At 42.9% G+C, this 24,936-nt stretch overlaps 1 protein-coding gene across 1 annotated transcript in view; it reads left to right on the top strand.

The window, feature by feature from the left end:
* Nucleotides 1-6,938, top strand: part of LOC138372111 (peptidyl-prolyl cis-trans isomerase-like) — a 67,969-nt gene extending 61,031 nt beyond the window's left edge. Inside the window, exons 2-3 of the mRNA XM_069337400.1 lie at nt 1,206-1,421; nt 1,538-6,938. Of these exons, the coding sequence (XP_069193501.1) occupies nt 1,206-1,421; nt 1,538-2,050 (729 nt within the window). The 3' untranslated portion in view covers nt 2,051-6,938. The remainder of the gene's footprint in view (nt 1-1,205; nt 1,422-1,537) is intronic.
* Nucleotides 6,939-24,936: the final 17,998 nt, after the last annotated feature.

Here is a 24,936-nt window from a genome sequence, read left to right on the forward strand (position 1 = left end):
CACAGATGATAATGGGGCTGTCACTGACCACAGGTGATAATGGAGCTGGCACTGATCACAGGTGATAATGGGGCTGACACTGTCCACATGTGATAATGGGGCTGTCACTGACCACAGGTGATAAAGGGGCTGACACTGACCACAGGTGATAATGGTTCTGACACTGTCCACAGATGATAATGGGGCTGATACTAACCACAGGTGATAAAGGGGCTGACACTGACCACATGTGATAAAGGGGCTGACACTGACCACAGATGATAATGGGGCTGACACTGACCACAGGTGATAAGGGGGCTGACACTGACCACAGGGGATAATGGGGCTGACTTTGACCACAGGTGATAATGGGGCTGACTGTCCACAGGTGATAATGGGGCTGACACTAACCACTGGTGATAATGGGGCTTACACTGACCACAGGTGATAATGGGGCTGACACTGGCCACAGGTGATAATGGGGCTGACACTGACCACAGGTGATAATGGGGCTGACACTGACCACAGGTGATAATGGAGCTGACACTGACCACAGGTGATAATGGGGCTGACACTGACCACAGGGGATAATGGGGCTGACACTGACCACAGGTGATAATGGGGCTGACACTGACCACAGGTGATAATGGAGCTGACACTGACCACAGGTGATAATGTGGCTGACACTGACCACAGTCTATAATGGGGTTGACACTGACCACAGGTGATAATGGGGCTGACACTGTCCACAGGTGATAATGGGGTTGACTGTCCACAGGTGATAATGGGGCTGACACTAACCACTGGTGATAATGGGGCTGACACTGACCACAGGTGATAATGGGGCTGACACTGACCACAGGTGATAATGGGGCTGACACTGACCACAGGTGATAATGGGGCTGACACTGTCCACAGGTGATAATGGGGCTGATACTAACCACAGGTGATAATGGGGCTGACACTGATTACAGGTGATAATGGGGCTGACACTGATTACAGGTGATAATGGAGCTGACACTGACCACAGGTGATAATGGGGCTGACACTGACCACAGGTGATAATGGGGCTGACACTGACCACAGATGATAATGGGGCTGACACTGACCACAGGTGATAATGGGGCTGAAACTGACCACAGGTGATAATGGGGCTGACACTGTCCACAGGTAATAATGGGGCTGACACTGACCACAGGTGATAATGGGGCTGACACTGTCCACAGGTTGAGGACCTCCGCAGGATGAGTGAGCCCGTCAAGAGGCTGGTGGAGGCTGGCCGGGTGTTGGCCGTCAAGAGGCTGGTGGAGGCTGGCCGGGTGTTGGCCGTCCAGGAAGACCAAGATGGCCGCCGCTCCGCCAGGATAACTCTACAAGACGGACAGCTGTACCTCCACCCACTCCTGCGTCAGCCCACGCCCGCCCACGCCCACACCCTCCAGGTTACTTTATTACACCCACTAGTCTTACTGACATTACTGACTTACTGAGTTATGATAACGAATATGATAACATTTTGTTATACAGTTATCAGCATGATTTATTTCATTTTCTGCAGGAGAGTGAGGTTGTGGGCGTGCTGGAGCCCTCCTGCACCCTGGCGTTCCTTGACCTCGGGTGGGCGGGGTCAACAAGAGGGCGGGTCACCATCCGGCTGACCCCTGACACTCCGCTGGCCAGACAGTTTGTGTTGTTGTGTACGGGCCAGCGGGGCCACACCTACCGCAACACTAAACTGTTGCAGGTGTGGAACAAGGGTCAGCTGGGGGAGTGTGTGGTGGGTGGAGACTACAAGAGTAATGATGGTGAGGGAGGAGCCCCACTGCTGCCTGACCTCCAGGGGCAGTACCGGGAGTCAGCCCGGGCAGGAGCCGTGGGGGCCTTGGGTGGGCCGAGGGCTCCCAGGTGTGCCCAGTTCGTCATCACCACCAGGGACCGCCAGGATGGTGTCCAGTGGTCATATGTCTTCGGTGATGTGGTGAGCGGCCTGGATGTGGTGAGGGCAGCAGTCAACCACAGTGATATTAGGGAGGTGACTGTGGTGGACTGTGGTGTTGTGCTGCCGCTCTAGTTCACTGTACCACCACCATCATCACTGTGGTGTTGTGCTGCCACTCTAGTTCACTGTACCACCACAACTGTGGTGTTGTGTTGGCACTATAGTTCACTGTACCATCACCATCACTACTGTGGTGTTGTGTTGCCACTATAGTTCACTGTACCATCACCATCACTACTGTGGTGTTGTGCTGCCACTCTAGTTCACTGTACCACCACTATCACTACTGTGGTGTTGTGCTGCCACTCTAGTTCACTGTACCATCACCATCACTACTGTGGTGTTGTGCTGCCACTCTAGTTCACTGTACCATCACTACTGTGGTGTTGTGCTGCCACTCTAGTTCACTGTACCATCACTACTGTGGTGTTGTGCTGCCACTCTAGTTCACTGTACCATCACCATCACTACTGTGGTGTTGTGCTGCTACTCTAGTTCACTGTACCATCACCATCACTACTGTGGTGTTGTGCTGCTACTCTAGTTCACTGTACCGCCACCATCACTACTGTGTGTTGTGCTGCCTCTCTAGTTCACTATACCATCACTATCACTACTGTGGTGTTGTGCTGCCACTCTAGTTCACTGTGCCACCACCATCACTACTGTGTTGTGCTGCCACTAGTTCACTGTACCATCACCATCACTACTGTGGTGTTGTGCTGCCACTCTAGTTCACTGTACCATCACTACTGTGGTGTTGTGCTGCCACTCTAGTTCACTGTACCATCACTTCTGTGGTGTTGTGCTGCCACTCTAGTTCACTGTACCATCACTTCTGTGGTGTTGTGCTGCCACTCTAGTTCACTGTACCATCACTTCTGTGGTGTTGTGCTGCCACTCTAGTTCACTCTACCACGACTATCACTACTGTGGTGTTGTACTGCCACTCTAGTTCACTGTACCACCACCATCACTATTGTGGTGTGGTGCTGGCACTCTAGTTCACTGTACCACCACCATCACTACTGTGGTGTGGTGCTGGCACTCTAGTTCACTGTACCACCACCATCACTACTGTGGTGTTGTGCTGCCACTCTAGTTCACTGTACCACCACCATCACTACTGTGGTGTTGTGCTGGCACTCTAGTTCACTGTACCACCACCATCACTACTGTGGTGTTGTGCTGCCACTCTACTTCACTGTACCATCACTTCTGTGGTGTTGTGCTGCCACTCTAGTTCACTGTACCACCATCACTCCTGCATCACCATGGACTGCGTGTTTTGATGCCAATGTAATTTAAGGACACGCCTTTATCACTGTATCATCATAACTTCACTATCGTTGGTATTTAACACTTTGGTATTTATACTTTGGTATCATATACCTGTACCTGACAATCACGGCTGTATCACCATCAATGCTATATCTTCTCAGTACTGTAACCTATCATTGCTGTATCACTATAGCTTCACTATCACCTCTATATATCACCATCACTTCAGGCCCCACACTTGGGGTCATATACTGACCATGTTGAGTAACAAATTGTCGGTGTCACCATATGACAGCTGTTGTCACTGTTATATCACCAACAGCTCACTATCACATAACACTGTCACTGTTACACCAACATCATTTCTCTTTCACCGCATTATCACCTCACACTGATATTTTTCCTCCTTACATTCACTGATATATCACTATCACTGCTACAGCACCACTACCTCGCCATCACTGCTATATATCCATCCTCGCCTGATATTACCATACTGGTCCATGGTCTGTTGTGATATTACCATACTGGTCCATGGTGTGTTGTGATATTACCATATGGGTGTGACGTGGTGTTATGACCACACATACACCAGTATGATCATACTGTAGCTGGTGTATGATGTTCTCAAACTGTATAGTGATGTCTTGGCTGATTAGCCTAGTATCACGAATATTAATTTATGTAGTTATTCTTTTTTCGACAACACACTAGTATTAAATGTGTATTGCCAATGTATGCCACATATATCTATGTATATTATATATCTGTACCATAAGTCCTTGCCATGTATTTGTGGATATATATTAGAAGTGTAGTGAATAGCAGTAGCCTAATGTGATGTAGCTTGAAAAACATCTGTATATGCTTATATTATGGAATGCTACATAATGCTGTATAGGAAATATTATGTGAACTGTGATGGAGAATGTATAAATTTAGGTCTCGGATGTATTACTGTCATGTATACTGTGTAATTTCCCTTTCATTATTGTTCATTATATTGTCCTCTAACATTAAATTATATTTTAGCACTGGGAGATGTATACCACATAAACATGGTTTTGATACACATGTTTTATATATATACACTTTATATTGTATTCATGTATACTTATGCATAATGGCTGGCGGACAGACTTCTTGAAATCCTCCCTTAACCCCTCCTCCCCTCTCCCGCCAGTGTTACCATGTCTTGCCAATATGAATTCTTTGTTCACATATTTTTATATCATTATATAATCTTTAATGCACTGAATTATTATTGATATGCATTATTATGTAAGGTTGTGTATTATGGTCTTTATTTTGTTGATATATGAATTAGAAGTTCTTGATCGAGATATGTCTGTATATGAGCTTGAGATATTTGAAAGAGAGGAGTCAGCTGACTCATAGAGGTGGACACAGTGTCGCTCCCGGCCAGCATGGCTCTGGGCGGTCACTCTTTGATTTTCTCAGTCGATTATTATTATTAACATCTTTATTGACAAAAATAATTACAATTTTGCCTAATCTGAGGATTTTGATAAAGTCTTATTAAAGTGAGGATAATGCTGGTATTCACTGTCACGCAGGACAGAGGGTCATACACAACACAATAGGTCTAAACTGTAGGCTGAAGCACATATATATCATGGTTACAATCAATGTTTTAATGTATGGATATGTGAAAACAACTTTCTATTGTGCACTGCCACACAAGAGCAGGGATGGTTCATAAGTGATGCAGCTTAGAAGTAATATAAATAAAATTGTTCTTCATTCTTTAAAATGGACAAGCAAATTTTGGATAAATTGTTAGGATGTCGTCCAGAACACCTGAGTCAATAAAATAGTTACACAGTTGGTGGTACAAGAGGCCAGGAGGCCTGAAGTCCTTTACGGTTTCACATTCAACAATATAGTGTTCTAGTGAATGCATTAAAGGTTTATCACAGAATTTACAATCTGAGCATTCTGGTAGTGGCTCAGCATCACTAACCTGCCAGATGTGTCTATAGCTAAGGCGAATTCGCGCAATGACTACATCACACTGCCTGGTTCGGTTACTGTGCTGACCATACAAATACCTATTATTACAAAACTTGTCATAACTTTTAATACTGCAGCTTTCAGGTCTCTGGGCATTTCTTAGTTCTTCTAAATCTGAATTAATTTCTTTAATTTGTATGTTTCTAATAATTGTATTAGTTAGTCCAAAGTCATAATCAATGTTTTCTTTCCTGCAAGCCTCATTGGCCAATCGATCTACAAAGTCATGTTTTCCAACTCCAACATGGGATGGGATCCACACAAATTTTATACAAGAGTTATTATCATTGGCAAAAATTACATTCCGTTTAATATTACAAGCTACTTCCAACATACATTGTGATGGGTTATTTAAGGACTGCAGAGCACTTTTAGAGTCACAGAAAATAACTCCACCACCATTGAGCTTAAGGTATTCAGTGGCTAGATAAATGCCCAGTAGCTCGGTCTGTGTCGTGCTTGCCCAGTTGTTCAATCTCTATGTACTAGACATGATCATTTCATTCCATTTATATACTGCACATGCACAACCTGTTCTACCAGTGCCTAACTGCGCAGAGCCATCAGTAAAGGCATAGGATTCAGTGGGTTTGAGAATTTGAAGATGACTGTCAATAGCTTCTAATGTTATACATCTCAAAATGTCAGTGTTATACATTTGTTTTATACTGATGGGGGGTATAATGCCGAGAGACCTCCACATCTTTCCAAGGGGGAATATTGTGAACAGTTTTATCAGGGTTAAGAGACACATTCAGTTTCTGAAGATTATAGGCACAACAACTGAGCCACACACTGTAGGGAGCTTTTTGCGGCGGATTGAGGGAACAGTCAGAATTGTTTAGAATGGATCTCAATTTAATTTGAATAGAGCTGGGGGACCATTATTTTTCAAAGTTTTGGCGCAAAACATAGTATTAAGTAGAACTATTCTTTCGTAAATTGAAGGGAAGTTTAGTTCCTTTCTCATGTTAACAATTCTGACAGTTCTAGGACAACCCAGGATGATGCGCATGGCATCATTCTGTACTACATCTAGGCCTTGTAATTGTTTAGGAGAAAAATTAAGAAGATGCAAGGCATAATAATCAAGAACAGATCGTGTAAAGGCAATATAAAAACTACGAGTATATTTTATGTTACTGAAAAATCCTTTGCCAACAAGAGTTCTCAGTCGAGCGCATGTGTTGTCGCTACGGCCCGGGTCTTGTGACCTTATTTGTGTCATTTGACTGTTAGGATATTTGTCATGTTGTAGTAATGTATACCATGGATCAATTCTACCATTGTGTATCCTTTATACCAGGTGATAGGTGCTGTTATATATCTTAGTGAGGTGGGTACCTGAGGATCTTAAGTGATGCCATTGTGCTGTATATGATATTGATTCCTCATGCCTCATTTGTTAATGGTTCTGACACCACCACCACCCTGTATTGGCATTAGCAGCTTAATAGGCGCTAGTGTCCCACTGCGCCACGATAGAGCCTGGCGTCAGCTAGTGCTGATTGTATGCAGTTTTGAGACCTGTTGATGATCATGCCCAGCTTTGAGAAGCTGGATAAATCATTGAGTGTGAGTTTATAGATTGTATTATTTTTGTTATGTTCATTTATGTTAATACCCAGTAAACTGGAATATTTTTTGTTAGCCTTTCACTCCCCTAGACACTTATTGATATTTTGCCAGGCTATGTTTTCCATTGATGCTGTGTGTGTGTGTATATGTATATGTATATGTATGTATATATATATATATGTATGTATGTATATATATATATATATATATATATATATATATATATATATATATATATATATATATGTATATATATATATATATATATATATATATATATATATATAATATATAATATATAATATATAATATATATTGGGAGTTCATAACCTCATATCATAACAGGTGGGGATAATTTCTTAGTTCTTTCTCACCCAACTTGGGAGTGTCAACAAGAATCACTGGTGTCGTTGCTGAGCAGCAATATGAGCCCAGAGGTCCACTTTGGATAGTCGTTGTCCCTGTGAGGCTTTGGGCACCCCCAGCTCCACTGGTTCCTCCCCTCAACTGTGAAGGAAAGAAAGCTCTGCTTCTGGCACTTCACTGATGCCAGTAACACCCAGAGAGTCACCTGGTGAGGCCTCACATCAACCATACGTGCACCAACCATACCAGATTGAAGAAATGCAATTTATTTATATACAAGTAGGTACATTTGGGTTATAAGAATACATAGCAATGATGTTTTTACATTCTTGTAAATCCTTGTAAATTAGAACAGAAAGCCACTCAAGAGAAAAAGAACACTCCAAAATATTTCTTTAAGAACATTTAATACAAATAAATGATGATGACCAATATTGATATTAACTGAGGCTGGACCCACAACCCCTCAGTGTACTCTTCTTGAACTCTCCTCAACACTCCTGTTACACCATATCACAAACATGTTGTTAATTATCTTATCACACGTGACTGTCTCCTCTGTAACTGAGGTGAACCTTTGGTCAAAACTGTACATACAACTAATGTGCTTATGTGCTCAATATCTTCACCACATAACCTTCACTTCCTGGCCAAAAATAGTTACCAATAAATCAACATATGGTCAAACACTTCACATAATGTTCAACAATAAATGGGTACACTAACTTGCACATATATGTCTAATATTGGTAAGTCCGTTGATGATTGTTCATCAATAACATTCCCTGAGGTAATTAAGATCAGCCATTCTCGACACCAAGACAAAAGAATATTACATGCATGGAAAGGTATGAGCAGTTGGTCATAGGAGACACTGCTAACGACCCGTTGTTGAGTGCCTTAAACACTCCAATGGGATGTTGGGGCAATGTTTACACTGATGCATCTGGCAGCGTGGCGCCTCCCTTGCTGGCTGAGACCCAGTAACAGTCTGGGCTTCACACTGTCCTCCAAATATATCGACCCAGCCTCTTGTTTACACACTGCTTTTGTAACTGTGTACACCTGTGTACTGCTGTGGGAGTGGACGGGGTTAGAGGGAAAGACCCGGCTTAAAAAAGGTGAAACGTATAAGAGTCAATATCTTCACTAGTCTATAATCACATCGCCACCATTCTAGTTCTCTTCACACAATGAGACTTTCCACCTGCAGAGTTCAGTATGGTCATCCCATGCAATTGGTGTTTGCTAGAGATGAATTTATAATAATCTGACCCAATTAACACTCCTATATCTTTGATACGGTCAGATTTGTTTTATGGGTCAGCTAATTTGACTCACTGCTGTTTTAAATGTTTAATTGTGATCCCTAGACCTGGTACATGTAGGTCAGATGGGATTGTGTCCACGACTATAGAGAATACAGGTCTGAGGTAACCACCCAAGGGAATGTAGGGTTTGACTACGTTGTAGGGTTTAGGTCCAAAGTTGGATAAAAACCCAAGTATATTCAGGGTGACCTGCATCACTGGTTTGAATTCCATTTGTTCTGCCGCCCTTTGTGTGACTAAGGTTTTCTTGGAACCCTTATGAAACAGCCCCTGACTAGTAGTTTCCTTTTCCCCTGAGGCAGAGTTAACATGGCTGTTGGTAGGGTTGCAGCAGTGTTGGTTTGGGTCAGCATAGCCCCTGTACTGCCTTCCACTTGACAGTAGTTGTCTGCTGCAGTAGTTTTGGGTTTAACTCCGGGTGACGGTGGAATTGGTTATCTCCACCCCCCCCCCCCCTCCTCACTTTCCAGACTTTTGTTGTCGTGAGGGGAGCTTGGTGGGCAGCAGCCAGGGTGTGATGCTCCATGGGACAGTCCTCTGCTATCTTCACTAATTATGCTGGATGCTATTTCCTCTTCCTTATTTTTCGTTTTGCCTTCCCCCTCTTCTATTTTCTGATTTTCATTTCTCGCCGACTTTTTGCCAGTCTTGATCATTCTTTTGAACATCTTTTGTTTTGATGCCCGGATGTTTGGGGAGGCACACTCTCACATGAAGAACTGTGGTACCCGACCTTGCGAGGGAGGGGACGCTTTTATTGTCAATCCTCTCCTTCATTGCTGAACCCGATCTCAACGGACTGATGATTCTTAGGTGACGACTGCAAAGCATGTACTCATGATGCACCCCTGGGGGGAGTCCCATTTTGTCGGGGTGCTCTATCCTCTAATTGTGGCTCCGTGTTGGGCATAGGGCTTATTCGTGAAGGAAATTATTATCTGCTCTTTTTTATGCCACTGAACGCTCCTCTTATAACTTCTCAGGCTCGTAAGGTGGGCGTCCAAGCCCCCCGAGACAAGACGGACTGTGTTGGAAGACTGGACTCTGTAGCCCCCGCTACATTGGGCCCAGACCAAGTTACTCCTTTGACCCTCCTGACTACCCCCCTCCAGTCCCCTAGCTGCCACCCAAGGGTTGAGCCCCAAGACCCCAGAGATGACCACCTCATCACCTGGAGTGGCTCCTTTTCTCATTGTGACAACTGGGCCTCTTACTATCCCCAGTTCTTACTAGGGGCAGTTGGTTCCAACCCCCCCCCCCCTTCCCCTACCTACAGCTGCACTCACATGATTCCTGCCAGTGCTAATATGTTTCACACCTTGTCTGGTCCTGCTACGTGGACTAAATACTTTGATCTCAACCATCTGGAACCTTCAAGGCCTGATGATTTCTTCCACCATAAACACCTCGTTGATTCAGTGGATGTTACTTTTAACCCCAACTGTACTGGTACACGAGTCGTTGTTGTTCCTTCTCAGGAAGCAGCTGCCCGCTTAGCCGCATTGTCCAGCACTGGGGAGGCCCCTGTTAGGCTCTCCAAAAATGCCCAGTTAAATGTCAGTATTGGCACCTAACATCAGCCCGACTGTCGACCTGAGAATGGTCCAGGACGGACCGAAACGTCGCCGTCCCTTCACTTTCTAGTGTGTGGTTTGATCAACATTTTTCAGCCACGTTATTGTGACTCTTCGCCTGCAGCCCGTGCCATGTTGCAACTGGTGTTTGGGACTTGAAAGACTGCCACGAGGATATTAAACATATACTTGAAGCCCAAGGCCATCCTGTCCTCCAGGTTAATACGTTCACTTGACCCCCTCGTGGTCGTCGTCATCAGCCTCTTCGAGTTGTGAATATCACTTTTAATAGTAGGACCCTTCTGCCTTCTATAATTCCTGCTGGTGCCAGATGCTCGATTCTGAAGTACATTCCCTCTCCTGGACTTTACAACAGGGGCTGGAACTTTGGGCAAGGTGCCCTCAAATGCACATGTGCAGTGTCACAAGGCTCAGATGACATTCATTATGAGATGCTGCATCATCTCCCTCCATGCACGTTTCAGTATTTACTGAATCTGAATAACCGTATCTGGGAGTCGTCGTCTGTTCCTGAGGACTGGTTCGAGGCAGTAGTTCTTCCTATTCGGAAACAGGGGTCTCAAATGACATCCCCCCTAAAGATTTCCGCCCCATTGCCCCTCACAAGTTGCATTTGCAAATTCCTTGAACGTATGGTCAATGTCCGTCTAATGTGGTTCTAAGAAAACCATCACCACCTCTCCTGTTCTCAATTTGGCTTTTACAAGTGCCGCAGCACGACTGATATCTTGGTGAACTCTGAGGTCTATATTCGTACTGCTTTTGCTGCAAAGACCTCCATTGTTGCTGTCTTTTTTTACCTGGAGAAGGCATATGACACCACCTGGAGATACCATATTCTGTCCCAACTCCGTTCCTTTGGCCTTCGTGGTAATCTCCCTCTCTTCCTCTGAAGCTTTCTCTCTAGTCGATCCTTTAGAGTGAGGCTTGGTACCCTTCTCTCTGCCTCTTTTCGGCAATACGAAGAGGTGCCCCGAGGTAGTGCTCTGAGCACTACTATTTTTCTGGTTGCCCTCAATGGTCTTCTTTCCTCCCATCCCTCTGGGATCATCTCAGCACTCTATGTCGGAGATCTTACCCTCTGCTGTCGAGGTAATGACTCGCCTTTCATTCAATGACGGCTTCAACTTTCAATTGATACTGTGTCGTCTTGGACCACCAATCATGGCTTCAAGTTCTCTACAACTAAAACATTTGCTATGACTTTTACTCAGAAGAATGTCATTCTTCGTCCCCCTTTGTCGCTTTATGGTATTATTTTCTCTTACCTCCGAGTTGAATGCTCTAAGGCCCCTACCTTACTTAAGGTCTTGTCTCATACATCTTGGGGAGCGGATAGGCGCATGCTCCTCTTTCTACATTCCTCTCTCGTGCTATCTGAACTCGATTATGGTTGTCCTGCTTACTCGTCTGCCCCTCCCTCAACTCTTCGCCATCTTGATACTCTGCACTATACTAGGTTATGCCTCAGCTCTGGTGCCTATCATTAGACTCCTACCCTCAGCCTTTATGTTGAAACTGGCGTCCTGTCTCTACAGGATCGCCGTGATTGCTACTGTCTTCGTTACGTTGCGTGGTCCTTACAACTCCCTCACTCTCGCTTATGTCGTACTTTGACTTTTACCTCTTCTGTGATCCCTGTTCCCATTCACTACCTTCCCTCTTTCTGTACGGTTGTCTCACTTGCAAGGTTCTCTCTCGGTTTTTGTTGCCAATATTTATATAGCTCTGAAACGTCTTTTCCTTGCACAGTTTTCTTCACACCCCTGCTCCATTTCCGTCTTCATAGATGGGTCTAAGTCTGCCGACAATGTAGGCTACTCTATTGTTTTCCTGACCGCCTATATGTGTTGCCTGCGTCCAGAGATCAGCATCTTCACGGAAGAACTTCATGTTTTTTGTTCAACTGCTTTCTCGCTGTCAATCTTCCTTTGTTGTTGTAGTAGCCAAAAAGAAAGGAGTTGAGACAGAATATGGTATCTCCAGGTGATGTCATATCCTTCTCCAGGTAAAAAAAAAGACTTCAACAATGGAGGTCTTCGCAGCAAAAGAAGTACGAATATAAACCTCCAAGTTCACCAAGACATCAGTCGTGCTGCAACACTTGCGAAAGCCAAACTGAGAATGGGAGAGGTGGTGATGGTGTTCTAAGAACCACATCAGACGGACATTGACCACACGTTCAAAGAGTTTGCAGATGTGTAGCGAGTAGATTATCCCAATAATATACTCACTCCAAATGCATTGTTAATATTCCTGTCAACCTTTGGAGATGAATGAGGTGAGGCGTTGCCCGGGCAACACGGTGAGGTGTTGCCCGAGCATATAAGCAGCAGAATAGCAAACATTAACCAGAGTCTACTTTCAAGTGTGGTCTAGAGCAGACACTTGCGAGATACTGTACCAACGCTCAGTGCGCTCAACTCACACCAAAGTATCACCTGTGTACTTCTGTAGATTCGACCAAATATATATATAGTATCTTAGTGTCTGTGTTTATTTGTCACCATACTTTACGTAACAATAGAACCGTTACATTGGTGACCCCAGAGAGTTTCGACGATACCCAGCCACGATGGACTACAACATGAACTCTCACTGGACCTCCACTGCTGCTGCTTGCTGTGGACCGCAGCCACCTGTCGTGGAACGTTGCCAACACCCTTGCCACAGCTATGATTTGCATCGCGATCATCTCTGCATTTTCATCTACTACGGCTTGCTGCTCCACGATCACTACTCACTCATCTGGCAGCTTCATCAGTAACTACATAATGTGGGATCTACAGCCTGTCCTGCCGACTCTACGTCGCTGCCAGGGCACTGCTTGTTCTACAGGGGCGCCCACGAAAGCTGCTCTTTCGTCAGATTCATCTACACGTTCACTGCATTCTGATACTCTGCCGACTCAAGCACTTTGCGCAGTACAGAACTTACAGCTTGCGTTTCCGACTCTTCGTCGCCTCCAGGACAATTCAGCTCTAGCAGTGATTCCCTCGTCCTAACTACGTGCCTACATTACCTCCTATTGTCCTGGTGCCCGAGCCCATCCGCCCCGGATCTAAATGCTCCACCAACAACCCAAGACGCTACAGCTTCGACACAGAGCAGACAGCAGACTACGACCGCATCGAGCCGCCACGCTCTCGCTCCCTGAGTTCAGACACTCACAATTCTCAATCGAGCCGCCACGCTCTCCCACATAGAGCTCCACGACTCCGGCCTCACTCAGCTCTCTGCTCTGCTCCAGGCTTCGTCTCAACGTCTGCGACACTGCTAAATCCAGAGACACATCCGCCGACTACGCAGTTCACTTTTTCGACCACAGTTACCAGCAGCACCGCCACCTACGACAACGGACGATCCTGTACGACCTCCCACCCTACAACCCCAGTTACCAGCCGCACCACAACCTGATCCTACGACGACGGACGATCCTGTGCGACCTCCCACCCTACGACCCCAGTTAGATGACATCAGCGAAGAGGAGGAAGTTAACTTTGATGGTTATGTAACGCGAGCAGGGCGTACAATTCACCGACCAGCTAAGTTCCTTGATCAAGTATTCTTCCTTTCATCCCCTGGGAGGGGGAGTTCTGTAGCGAGTAGATTATCCCAATAATATACTCGCTCCAAATGCATTGTTAATATTCCTGTCAACCTTTGGAGATGAATGAGGTGAGGCGTTGCCCGGGCAACACGGTGAGGTGTTGCCCGAGCATATAAGCAGCAGAATAGCAAACATTAACCAGAATCTACTTTCAAGTGTGGTCTAGAGCAGACACTTGCGAGATACTGAACCGACGCTCAGTGCGCTCAACTCACACCAAAGTATCACCTGTGTACTTCTGTAGATTCGACCAAATATATATATAGTATCTTAGTGTCTGTGTTTATTTGTCACCATACTTTACGTAACAATAGAACCGTTACAGATGCAACTTGTCAGGGGCAATGGGACGGAAGTCTTTAGGGGATGTCCTTTAAGACCCCTTTTTCCGAATAGGAAGAACTACTGCCTCGAGCCAGTCCACAGGGACTGTCGATGACTCCCAGATACATTTATTCTGAGTCAGTAAATACTGAAACGCGCATGGAGGAAGATCAAAATTCAAAATCAAATTTTTATTCAGGAAAAAGTACATTCATAGTTGACTTACAAACATAATGTTGGATTTATAGATAGAGGTAGTACATACAATACCTAAAGCCACTAGTACGCACAGCGTTTCGGGCAAGGTGAGGTTGGGGGGGGGGGGGGAACACCTAGATTAAAACTTAATAGTAACTGAGCTTAAAGTATAAATTGTGTTAAAAAAAATAAAAATTAAAAATGGGGGAACATGGTAGAAAATAGGCAATATACTGTACAAGTTGGTCAACAAACAGCATTGTTTAAAAATAGTAAGACATGTGTTGACATTTAGGGGTAAGGTAGGTTACATGGAGTTAATTAGGTAGTACTTAGTTTTCATCTTAAACTAGTTGAGAGAGCTACAGCCTTTGACATGATTGGGAAGGTCATTCCACATTCTGGGTCCCTTGATTTGCAGAGCATTTCTAGTTTGACTAAGTGACAGTCTCCGTGGTGTAGTGGTAAGACACTCGCCTGGCGTTCCGCGAGCGCTGTCATGGGTTCGTATCCTGGCCGGGGAGTATTTACTGGGCACAATTCCTTAACTGTAGCCTCTGTTTAACGCAACAGTAAAATGTGTACTTGGATGAAAAAACGATTCTTCGCGGCAGGGGATCGTATTCCAGGGACCTGCCCGAAACGCTACTCGTACTAGTGGCTGTACAAGAATGTATCAACTCTTGTATATATCTCAAAAAAAAAAAAAAAAAAAAAGTCGTACTCTTGGGATATCAAATAGGTATTTGTTTCTGGTGTGGTGCCCATGGGTTCTGTTACAACCTTCAAGAAGCTTTTAAGGTCAGGATTGACACTACAGTTCAGAGTTTTAAATACATAGAGAACACATGAGAGGATATGCAGTGACTTAATATCCAAGATATCAATGATTTAAGTAAGGGTACTGAGTGCTGTCTGGGGCCAGAGTTAGATATTGTTCTAATAGCAGCTTTGTGTTGAGTAATTATAGGACGTAGATGATTTTGGGTAGTAGAACCCCAGGCACAAATACCATAGTTGAGATAAGGATAGATGAAAGTAATAGAGCGTCACCAGGGCAGGGCGAGGTTCTATATATCTGATCTTAGAAAGAATGCCAACAGTTTTGGAAACTTTTTTTTTTGCAATATTTAATATGTATCCCTGGAAATTCAGGCTGTTATCGATGAAAATACCAAGGAATATACCATCTACTTTGTTACTAATTTGGATATTGTTTATTCTAAGATTAATTTGATCTGATGATTTATTACCAAACAAAATATAGAAGGTTTTTCAATATTAAGGGTGAGTTTTTTAGCAGTTAGCCAAAGATGGACTTTATTTAGTTCAGTATTCACTGTACCATTCAGAGCAAGAAGGTCAGGACTGGAGAAAATGAAGGTTGTGTCATCAGCAAATAAAATTGGTTTGAGGTGTTGAGAGGTATTTGGAAGGTCATTAATGTAGATGAGAAAGAGAAGAGGGCCAAGTATGCTGCCTTGTGGAACACCAATGTTGATGGGTACGGTGGGAGAAATTGAATTATTCATAGAAACATACTGGAGCCTGTCAGTAAGGTAAGACAGAAGGTATTGGAGGGAGTGACCTCAGACTCCATAATGATGTAAGTTAAGAAGAAGGTTTTGGTGGTTGACAGTGTCAAAAACCTTACGTAGGTCAACAAATAACCCAACAGGGAACTCATTTCTATCAAGAGCTGCATGTACCAAGTTAATCATACTAATAAGTGTATCGTTAGTGCTTTTCTTGGATCTGAAGCCATATTGGCACGAGCTAAGTATATTGTGTTTGGCTAGATAAGAGTAAAACTGCTTGTAGATTAGCTTCTCAAATATTTTTGGCAGGGTTGGCAGAATTGATATAGGTCTGAAATTGTTGAAATCAGTGAGATCCCCACATTTACGGACTGGGGATAACTCTTGCTTCTTGTAGAATATCCAGAAAGGTTTGGAGTTCAAGTGATTTGTTGTAAAGCAATGCAATGGCAGGAGCTAGAAATCTGGAGGCTTTTTTGTAAATTAAAGTTGGTATATAAGTAAGGGCACTTGACTTTGTTTTAAGAGAAAGGATTATCTCATTAACATCAGTGTAATTAGCAGGAGTTAGGTACAAAGATTCTGGATAGTTACCTGTAAGGTAGTCCTTAACATTAGTTTGGGAGGATGGAATATCATTAACAAGGAATGTGCCAATGGTTGAGAAGAATCTATAGAATTCAATAGCAGTGTCAGTGGCTGAAAGATGATGCAGCATCTCAAAATGAATTGTCATCTGAGCCTTGTAACACTGCACTTGTGCATTTGAGGGCACCGTGCCCAAAGTTCCAGCCCCTGTTGTAAAGTCTAGGAGAATGAATGTACTCCTGAACGGAGCATCTGGCACCAGTAAGAATTATAAAAGGTGGAAGGGGTCCTTCTATCAAAAGTGATCTTCATGGCGCGAAGAGGCTGATGGCTACGAGGGGGTTGAGGGGGTCGAGTGAACATATTGTATTATCATATTGTATAAATATCATATTGTATTGTATTGTATTGTATTGTATATCAACCTAGAGTTCAGAAAGGCCTTGGGCTTCAAAGATATGATTAATATCCTCATGGCAGTATCCGCCCTAACACCAGTCACAACATGGTGCAGGCAGATAGCAATGCCAATACTAGCACTGTCTCCCCAATGCTGGACAATGCGGCTAAGCGGGCAGCTGCTTCCTGAGAAGGAGCAGCAATGGCACGTGTACCAGTACATGTGTCGCTGCTGGTGAACTGGTGTACCAGTACACCAATATCCACTGAATCAACGAGATGTTTATGGTGGAAGAAATCATCAGGCCGTGAAGATTCCAGATGGTTCAGATCAAAGTATTTTGTCAACGAAGCAGGACCAGACAAGGTGTGGAACATATTAACACAGGAAGGAATCATGCGAGTGCGGCTGTGGGTTTAGCACCAAGCGCCGCCAGTAAGGGGGGGGGGGGTGAAGGCCCAGTTGTCACAAAGAGAAGGAACCACTCCAGAGGAAAAGGCGGTCATCACTGGGGTCTTGGGGCTCAACTCTACTACAGAGGTGGGAGAGGACCAGAAGGGGGTAGTCGGGAAGGTGAAAGGAGTGTCTTGGTCTGGGCCAAATGTAACTCGGGCTACAGAGCCCAATCTTCCAACACAGTCTGACTCAGGGGCATAGTCGCCCACCCCACGAGATTGGGAAATTATTAGAAGATCATTCAGCGGCATTGCAATGAACAGGTAATAATTTCCTTCATGAATAAGTCCCCATTTGCACCATGAAGCCACAATTAGAGGATAGGACACCTGACAAGATGGGGCCCCCCAGAGGTGCATCATGAGTATACGCCCCACAATCATCACCTTAAAAACTGTCAGTACAATGAGATCAGGTTCAGCAACAAAGGCGAGGATTGACAATAAAAGTGTCCCCTCCCTCGCAAGGTCGGGTACCACAGTTCTTCAGGTGAGAGTGCGCCTCCCCAAACATCCGGGCGTCAAAACAAAAGATGTTCGAAAGAATAATCAAGAATTGCAAAAAGTCGACAGGAAAAGACAATTAGAAAGGAGAAGAAGGGAAAGGCAAACGAAACATAAGGAAGAGGAAATAGCATCCAGCACAATTAGTGAAGACGGCAGAGGACTGTCCCATGGAGCATTACACCCCGGCAGCTGCCCAACAAGCCCCTCTCATGACGACAACGAGCTGAAAAGGGTTGGGGGGGGGGCATAAGGCTTCAAAAGAACAGAGGAAATGCTGTCCCATGGAGCATCACACTCTAACAACAGCCCACGAAGCCTCTCTCATGTCAAGAGCAGGCTAGAAAGTGAGGGTGGGGGAGGGGGGGGGGACGGTAGGAGACCAATTCCACTGTCACCCGGAGTTAAACCCAAAACTACTGCAGCAGACAATGACTGTCAAGTGGAAGGCAGTACAGGGGCTATGCTGACCCAAACCAACACAGCTGCAACCCTACCAACAGCCATGTTAACTCTGCCTCAGGGGAAAAGAAAAGTACTAGTCAGGGGGGTGTTTGATGAGGGTTCCAAGAAAACCTTTGTTACACAGAGGGCGGCAGAACAAATGGAATTCAAAATAGTGATGCAGGTCACCCTGAATATACTTGGGTTATTATCCAACAGTGGACCTAAACCCTATAACGTAGTCAAACCCTACATTCCCTTGGGTGGTTACCTCAGACCTGTATTCTCTATAGTCGTGGACACAATCCCATTGGACCTACATGTACCAGGTCTAGGGATCACAATTAAACATTTAAAACAGCAGCGAGTCAAATTAGCTTACTCATAAAACAAATCTGACCGTATCAAAGATATAGGAGTGTTAATTGGGTCAGATTATTATAAATTCATCTCCAGCAAACACCAATTGCACGGGATGACCATACTGAACTCTGCAGGTGGAAAGTCCCATTGTGTGAAGAGAACTAGAACGGTGGAGATGTGATTATAAACTAGTGAAGATATTGACTCTTATACGTTTCACCTTTTTTAAGCCGGGTCTTTCCCTCTAACCCCGTCCACTCCCACAGCAGTACACAGGTGCACATAGTTACACAGCAGTACACAGGTGCACATAGTTACACAGCAGTACACAGGTGCACATAGTTACACAGCAGTACACAGGTGCATATAGTTACACAGCAGTACACAGGTGCACATAGTTACACAGCAGTACACAGGTGCACATAGTTACACAGCAGTAACCCTCAACCCACATACACTAAATAATGTTGTGAATAATGAATTAAAAACAGTCCACTTATGGATGTCAACGAACAAACTAACATTAAACATCGAAAAGACTTACTACATCTTATTTGGAAGCAAATCATCAAATGCAATTCAGCTACAGATAGACAACATTAACATCAGTAATAAAAATGATGGCAAGTTTCTTGGCCTATTCCTAGACAAGAGACTCAACTTCAGCACCCACATTCAACACATAACTGAGAAAGTCTCTAAGACTGTTGGTATACTCTCCAAAATCAGATATTATGTTCCTAACTCTGCTCTCCTCTCACTATATTATGCACTAATCTACCCCTATCTTAATTATGGTATCTGTGCATGGGGGTCTACCACTGCAAACCACTTTAAGCCCATCATCACACAGCAAAAATCTGCTATCAGAATAATAACTAACTCTGCTTTCAGACAACACTCAGCTTCCTTGTTTAAATCCCTAAACTTGCTAAATATTAACTCCCTCCACACATTCTCTTGTGTCAACTACATTTACAAAATCCTGTTCTTAAATGCAAACCATGCTCTGAAACTCTCCCTGGACAGATGTAATAGGACCCATTATCACCACACCAGAAATAAATATCTCTTTGATATCCCCAGGGTCAAACTTAATCTGTGTAAACACTCTATGCAAATTAAGGGACCTAGTCTATGGAACTCACTCCCTAGTGAATTGAAAAACTGTAAAACTTTTGCCTTATTTAAAAGCAAAACCAAAAAGTACCTAACTTCATCTTCTTAGTTTCCTACACTGAGCTTTAAATTTGCTCTGTACCTAGTGTTACCCAATCTCCTAATTTTTATGTAATATCAAACAGCCTTATCATTGTGTTCATTGCTGTCTTCTTTTATGTGCTAGCCATATGCTGTATTGTGACTACCAATTTTTGTCAACTACCATTCAAGCTGTCATTGCAATCAATCTTATATTGTTTCTGCTGTATTGTGCCTACCAATTTGTTGTCAACTACCATTCAAGCTGTCATTGCAATCAATCTTAGCTACCTATGTGCTTTAATATACTGTACCTACAATTTTCTCTCATCTTTTTTTTTTCATTTCATGTAATCTGTTATCATTTTTTTGTCTATAAATTTTGCAAGTATTTACCTCCTTAAAATTTTCTTAGATTAAGGACCTGCCCAAAACGCTGCGCGTGCTAGTGGCTTTACAAGACTGTAATTACCATATTTGTATCCTCACATTCCTTATGTACATTCTTGTATATGCATAAATAAATAATAAATAAATAAATAAATAGTACACAGGTGCACATAGTTACACAGCAGTACACAGGTGCACATAGTTACACAGCAGTACACAGGTGCACATAGTTACACAGCAGTACACAGGTGCACATAGTTACACAGCAGTACACAGGTGCACATAGTTACACAGCAGTACACAGGTGCACATAGTTACACAGCAGTACACAGGTGCACACAGTTACAAAAGCAGTGTATAAACAAGAGGCTGGGTTGATATATTTGGAGGAGAGTGTGAAGCCCAGACTGTTACTGGGTCTCAGCCAGCAAGGGAGGCGCCACGCTGCCAGATGCATCAGTGTAAACATTGTCCCAACATCCCAGTGGAGTGTTTAAGGCACTCAACAACGGGTCGTTAGCAGTGTCTCCTATGACCAACTGCTCTTACCTTTCCATGCATGTAATATTCTTTTGTCTTGGTGTCGAGAATGGCTGATCTTAATTACCTCAGGGAATGTTATTGATGAACAATCATCAAGGGACTTTCCAATATTAGACATATATGTGCAAGTTAGTGTACCCATTTATTGTTGTCCATTATGTGGAGTGTTTGACCATATATTGATTTATTGGTAACTATTTTTGCCCAGGAAGTGAAGGTTATGTAGTGAAGATATTGAGCCCATGGGGACATTAGTTGTATGTACAGTTTTGGCCAGGAGGTGAATGTCATATGGTGAAGATATTGAACACATGAGCACATTAGATATATGTACAGTTTTGACCAAAGGTTCACCTCAGTTACAGAGGAGACAGTCACATGTGATATAAGACAATTAACAACATGTTTGTAACATGGTGTAACGGGAGTGTTGAGGAGAGTTCAAGAAGAGTACACTGAGGGGTTGTGGGTCCAGACTCAGTTAATATCAATATTTGCCATCGTCATTTATTTGTATTGAATGTTCTAGTTTTTGACTTAGGAGTTTATTTCCTACCTCTGCAGGTGTGAAAGTGAACCAAGAGTAATTAAAGTGTTTGACTACAGACCTATATCAATCCTGCCAAACTTGTCAAAAATTTTTGAAAAACTAATCTATAAGCAGCTTTACTCATATCTAGCCAAACTCAATATACTTAGCCCTTGCCAATATGGCTTCAGACCCAAAAAAAGCACTAACGATGCACTTATTAGTATGCTTAACTCGATTCATACAGCTCTTGATAAAAATGAGTTCCCTGTTGGGTTATTTGTGGACCTGCGTAAAGCTTTCGATACTGTCAACCACCAAAACCTTCTTCTTAAATTACATCATTATGGAGTCAGAGGACACTCCCTACAATACCTCAAATCCTACCTTACTGACAGGCTCCAATGTGTTTCTGTGAATAGCACAATTTCTCCCACCCTACCCATCAACATTGGTGTTCCCCAGGGCAGCATACTTGGCCCTCTCCTCTTTCTCATCTACATTAATGACCTTCCAAATGCCTCCCAACACCTCAAACCAATTCTATTTGCTGACGACACAACCTTCATTTACTCCAGTCCTGATCCCCTTGCTCTAAATGCCACAGTAAATACTGAGCTAAATAAAGTCCATCTGTGGCTAACTGCCAACAAACTCACCCTTAACATTGACAAAACTTTCTATATTCTGTTTGGCAATAAATCCTCTAATCAAATAAATCTCAAAATAAACAATACCCAAATTTGTAACAAATTAGATGGCAAATTCCTTGGCATTCTCATTGACCACAAGCTGAATTTCCAGGGACACATTCTAAACATATCAAAAAAAGTTTCAAAAACTGTGGGCATTCTTTCTAAGATCAGATATTATGTACCCCTGGTGACTCTCTATTACTCCCTTATCTATCCATATTTCAACTATGGTATTTGTGCTTGGGGCTCTACTACCCAAAATCACTTACGTCCTCTAATTACTCAACACAAAGCTGCTATTAGGACAATATCCAATTCTGGCCCCAGACATCACTCGGTACCCCTACTCAAATCTCTGAATATGTTAGACATTAAGTCACTGCACATTCTCTCATGTGTATTATACATATATAAAACGCTAAACTATAATGCCAATCCTGATCTCAAAAGCTTCATAGAAGGTTGTAACAGAACCCATGAGCACCACACCAGAAATAAATACAGTTTTGATATTCCTAGAGTACGACTTAATCAAACCAGAAATGCTCTACATATCAAGGGGCCCAGAATGTGGAATGACCTTCCCAACCATGTTAAAGACTGTACCTCTCTCAACCAGTATAAGTTAAAAACGAAGCTATACCTAATAAATTCCCTGTAACCTACCTTACCCCTCTGTTGTCAACCCATGTATTTTTTTTTTTTTTTTTTTTCAAATCAACGCTGTTTGAATGTAATTTTCTGTAATAATTTGTAATTGTATTTGTGCTGCTTTTTCAATAATGTTCCCCCTCTTTTACCTCTATTTTTATTTGTGTTCAACACATTTTATTCTTTTCACCCATTAGTTTTAAGCTTTAGTCATTAATGTTTTTCCTGCCCGAAACGCTTTGCGTAATAGTGGCTTTAGGCATTGTATGTACTAGCTCTATCTATAAAGCCAACAAACTTTGTAAAATCTCTTTATGTATGTACCTTACCTAAATAAAAATTATTATTATTATTATTATAAAGCCCGTCACTCTATCTCGAATACATATAGATACAAGTCAGGATGGGAATAATGAAATTAATGAGAAAATCCTTAGGAGCCATGATGAGGATTCGAACCTATGTGGTGGGTATTCCCACGCACACACCCCAGACAATCAGGACACTACATGGAAAAGAACTGCAATCTGGAGTTCTGCTGAACACACGAAGGTTTCCTGAGGCTTCCACTGAAGCCGGACCAGGATTTTCACACAATCCTCCCCCCCCCCCATGCACTCTGGCAAAGTGCATGGGGTGGGGGGGTAATTACGCTTATTTATTTATTTATTTATTTTATTTATTTATGCATATACAAGAATGTACATAAGGAATGTGAGGATACAAATATGGTAATTACAGTCTTGTAAAGCCACTAGCACGCGCAGCGTTTCGGGCAGGTCCTTAATCTAAGAAAATTTTAAGGAGGTAAATACTTGCAAAATTTATAGACAAAAAAATGATAACAGATTACATGAAATGAAAAAAAAGAAGATGAGAGAAAATTGTAGGTACAGTATATTAAAGCACATAGGTAGCTAAGATTGATTGCAATGACAGCTTGAATGGTAGTTGACAACAAATTGGTAGGCACAATACAGCAGAAACAATATAAGATTGATTGCAATGACAGCTTGAATGGTAGTTGACAAAAATTGGTAGTCACAATACAGCATATGGCTAGCACATAAAAGAAGACAGCAATGAACACAATGATAAGGTTGTTTGATATTACATAAAAATTAGGAGATTAGGTAACACTAGGTACAGAGCAAATTTAAAGCTCAGTGTAGGAAACTAAGAAGATGAAGTTAGGTACTTTTTGGTTTTGCTTTTAAATAAGGCAAAAGTTTTACAGTTTTACAGTTTTTCAATTCACTAGGGAGTGAGTTCCATAGACTAGGTCCCTTAATTTGCATAGAGTGTTTACACAGATTAAGTTTGACCCTGGGGATATCAAAGAGATATTTATTTCTGGTGTGGTGATAATGGGTCCTATTACATCTGTCCAGGGAGAGTTTCAGAGCATGGTTTGCATTTAAGAACAGGGTTTTGTAAATGTAGTTGACACAAGAGAATGTGTGGAGGGAGTTAATATTTAGCAAGTTTAGGGATTTAAACAAGGGAGCTGAGTGTTGTCTGAAAGCAGAGTTAGTTATTATTCTGATAGCAGATTTTTGCTGTGTGATGATGGGCTTAAGGTGGTTTGCAGTGGTAGACCCCCATGCACAGATACCATAATTAAGATAGGGGTAGATTAGTGCATAATATAGTGAGAGGAGAGCAGAGTTAGGAACATAATATCTGATTTTGGAGAGTATACCAACTGTCTTAGAGACTTTCTTAGTTATGTGTTGAATGTGGGTGCTGAAGTTGAGTCTCTTGTCTAGGAATAGGCCAAGAAACTTGCCATCATTTTTATTACTGATGTTAATGTTGTCTATCTGTAGCTGAATTGCATTTGATGATTTGCTTCCAAATAAGATGTAGTAAGTCTTTTCGATGTTTAATGTTAATGTTAGTATGTTAGTGTCATTACTCTCTGTGTATTATAAGAGGAGCATCAGAGGTAGAACATTCCTAGATGACAGCCAGAGTGCATGGGAGGATTGTGTGAAAATCCCCCAGAGAGCATGTGGGACTGTGTGAAAATCCCCCCAGAGTGTATGTTGGGATTGTGTGAAAATCCTGGTCAGGTTTCAGTAGAAGCCTCAGGAAACCCTCGTGTGTCCAGCAGAACTCCAGGTTGCAATCCTTTTCCATGTTGCGGCCTGATTGTCTGGGGTGTGTGTGGTGGACTACCAAACACACAGGTTGTTAATGTGATTACTCGCTGTGAATCAAATTAGTATTGGTGAGGATTGCTAAACATGCCCTCGTACTGATTTTTTAGGATTACACTAATTTTTTTGTCGTCCACTGTGCATGAACCTTCATTTATAATAATAGGTCCAATACTGGA

Source organism: Procambarus clarkii, chromosome 37 (genome assembly GCF_040958095.1).
Source record: "Procambarus clarkii isolate CNS0578487 chromosome 37, FALCON_Pclarkii_2.0, whole genome shotgun sequence".
In the NCBI taxonomy this organism is placed as follows: Eukaryota; Metazoa; Arthropoda; class Malacostraca; order Decapoda; family Cambaridae; genus Procambarus; species Procambarus clarkii.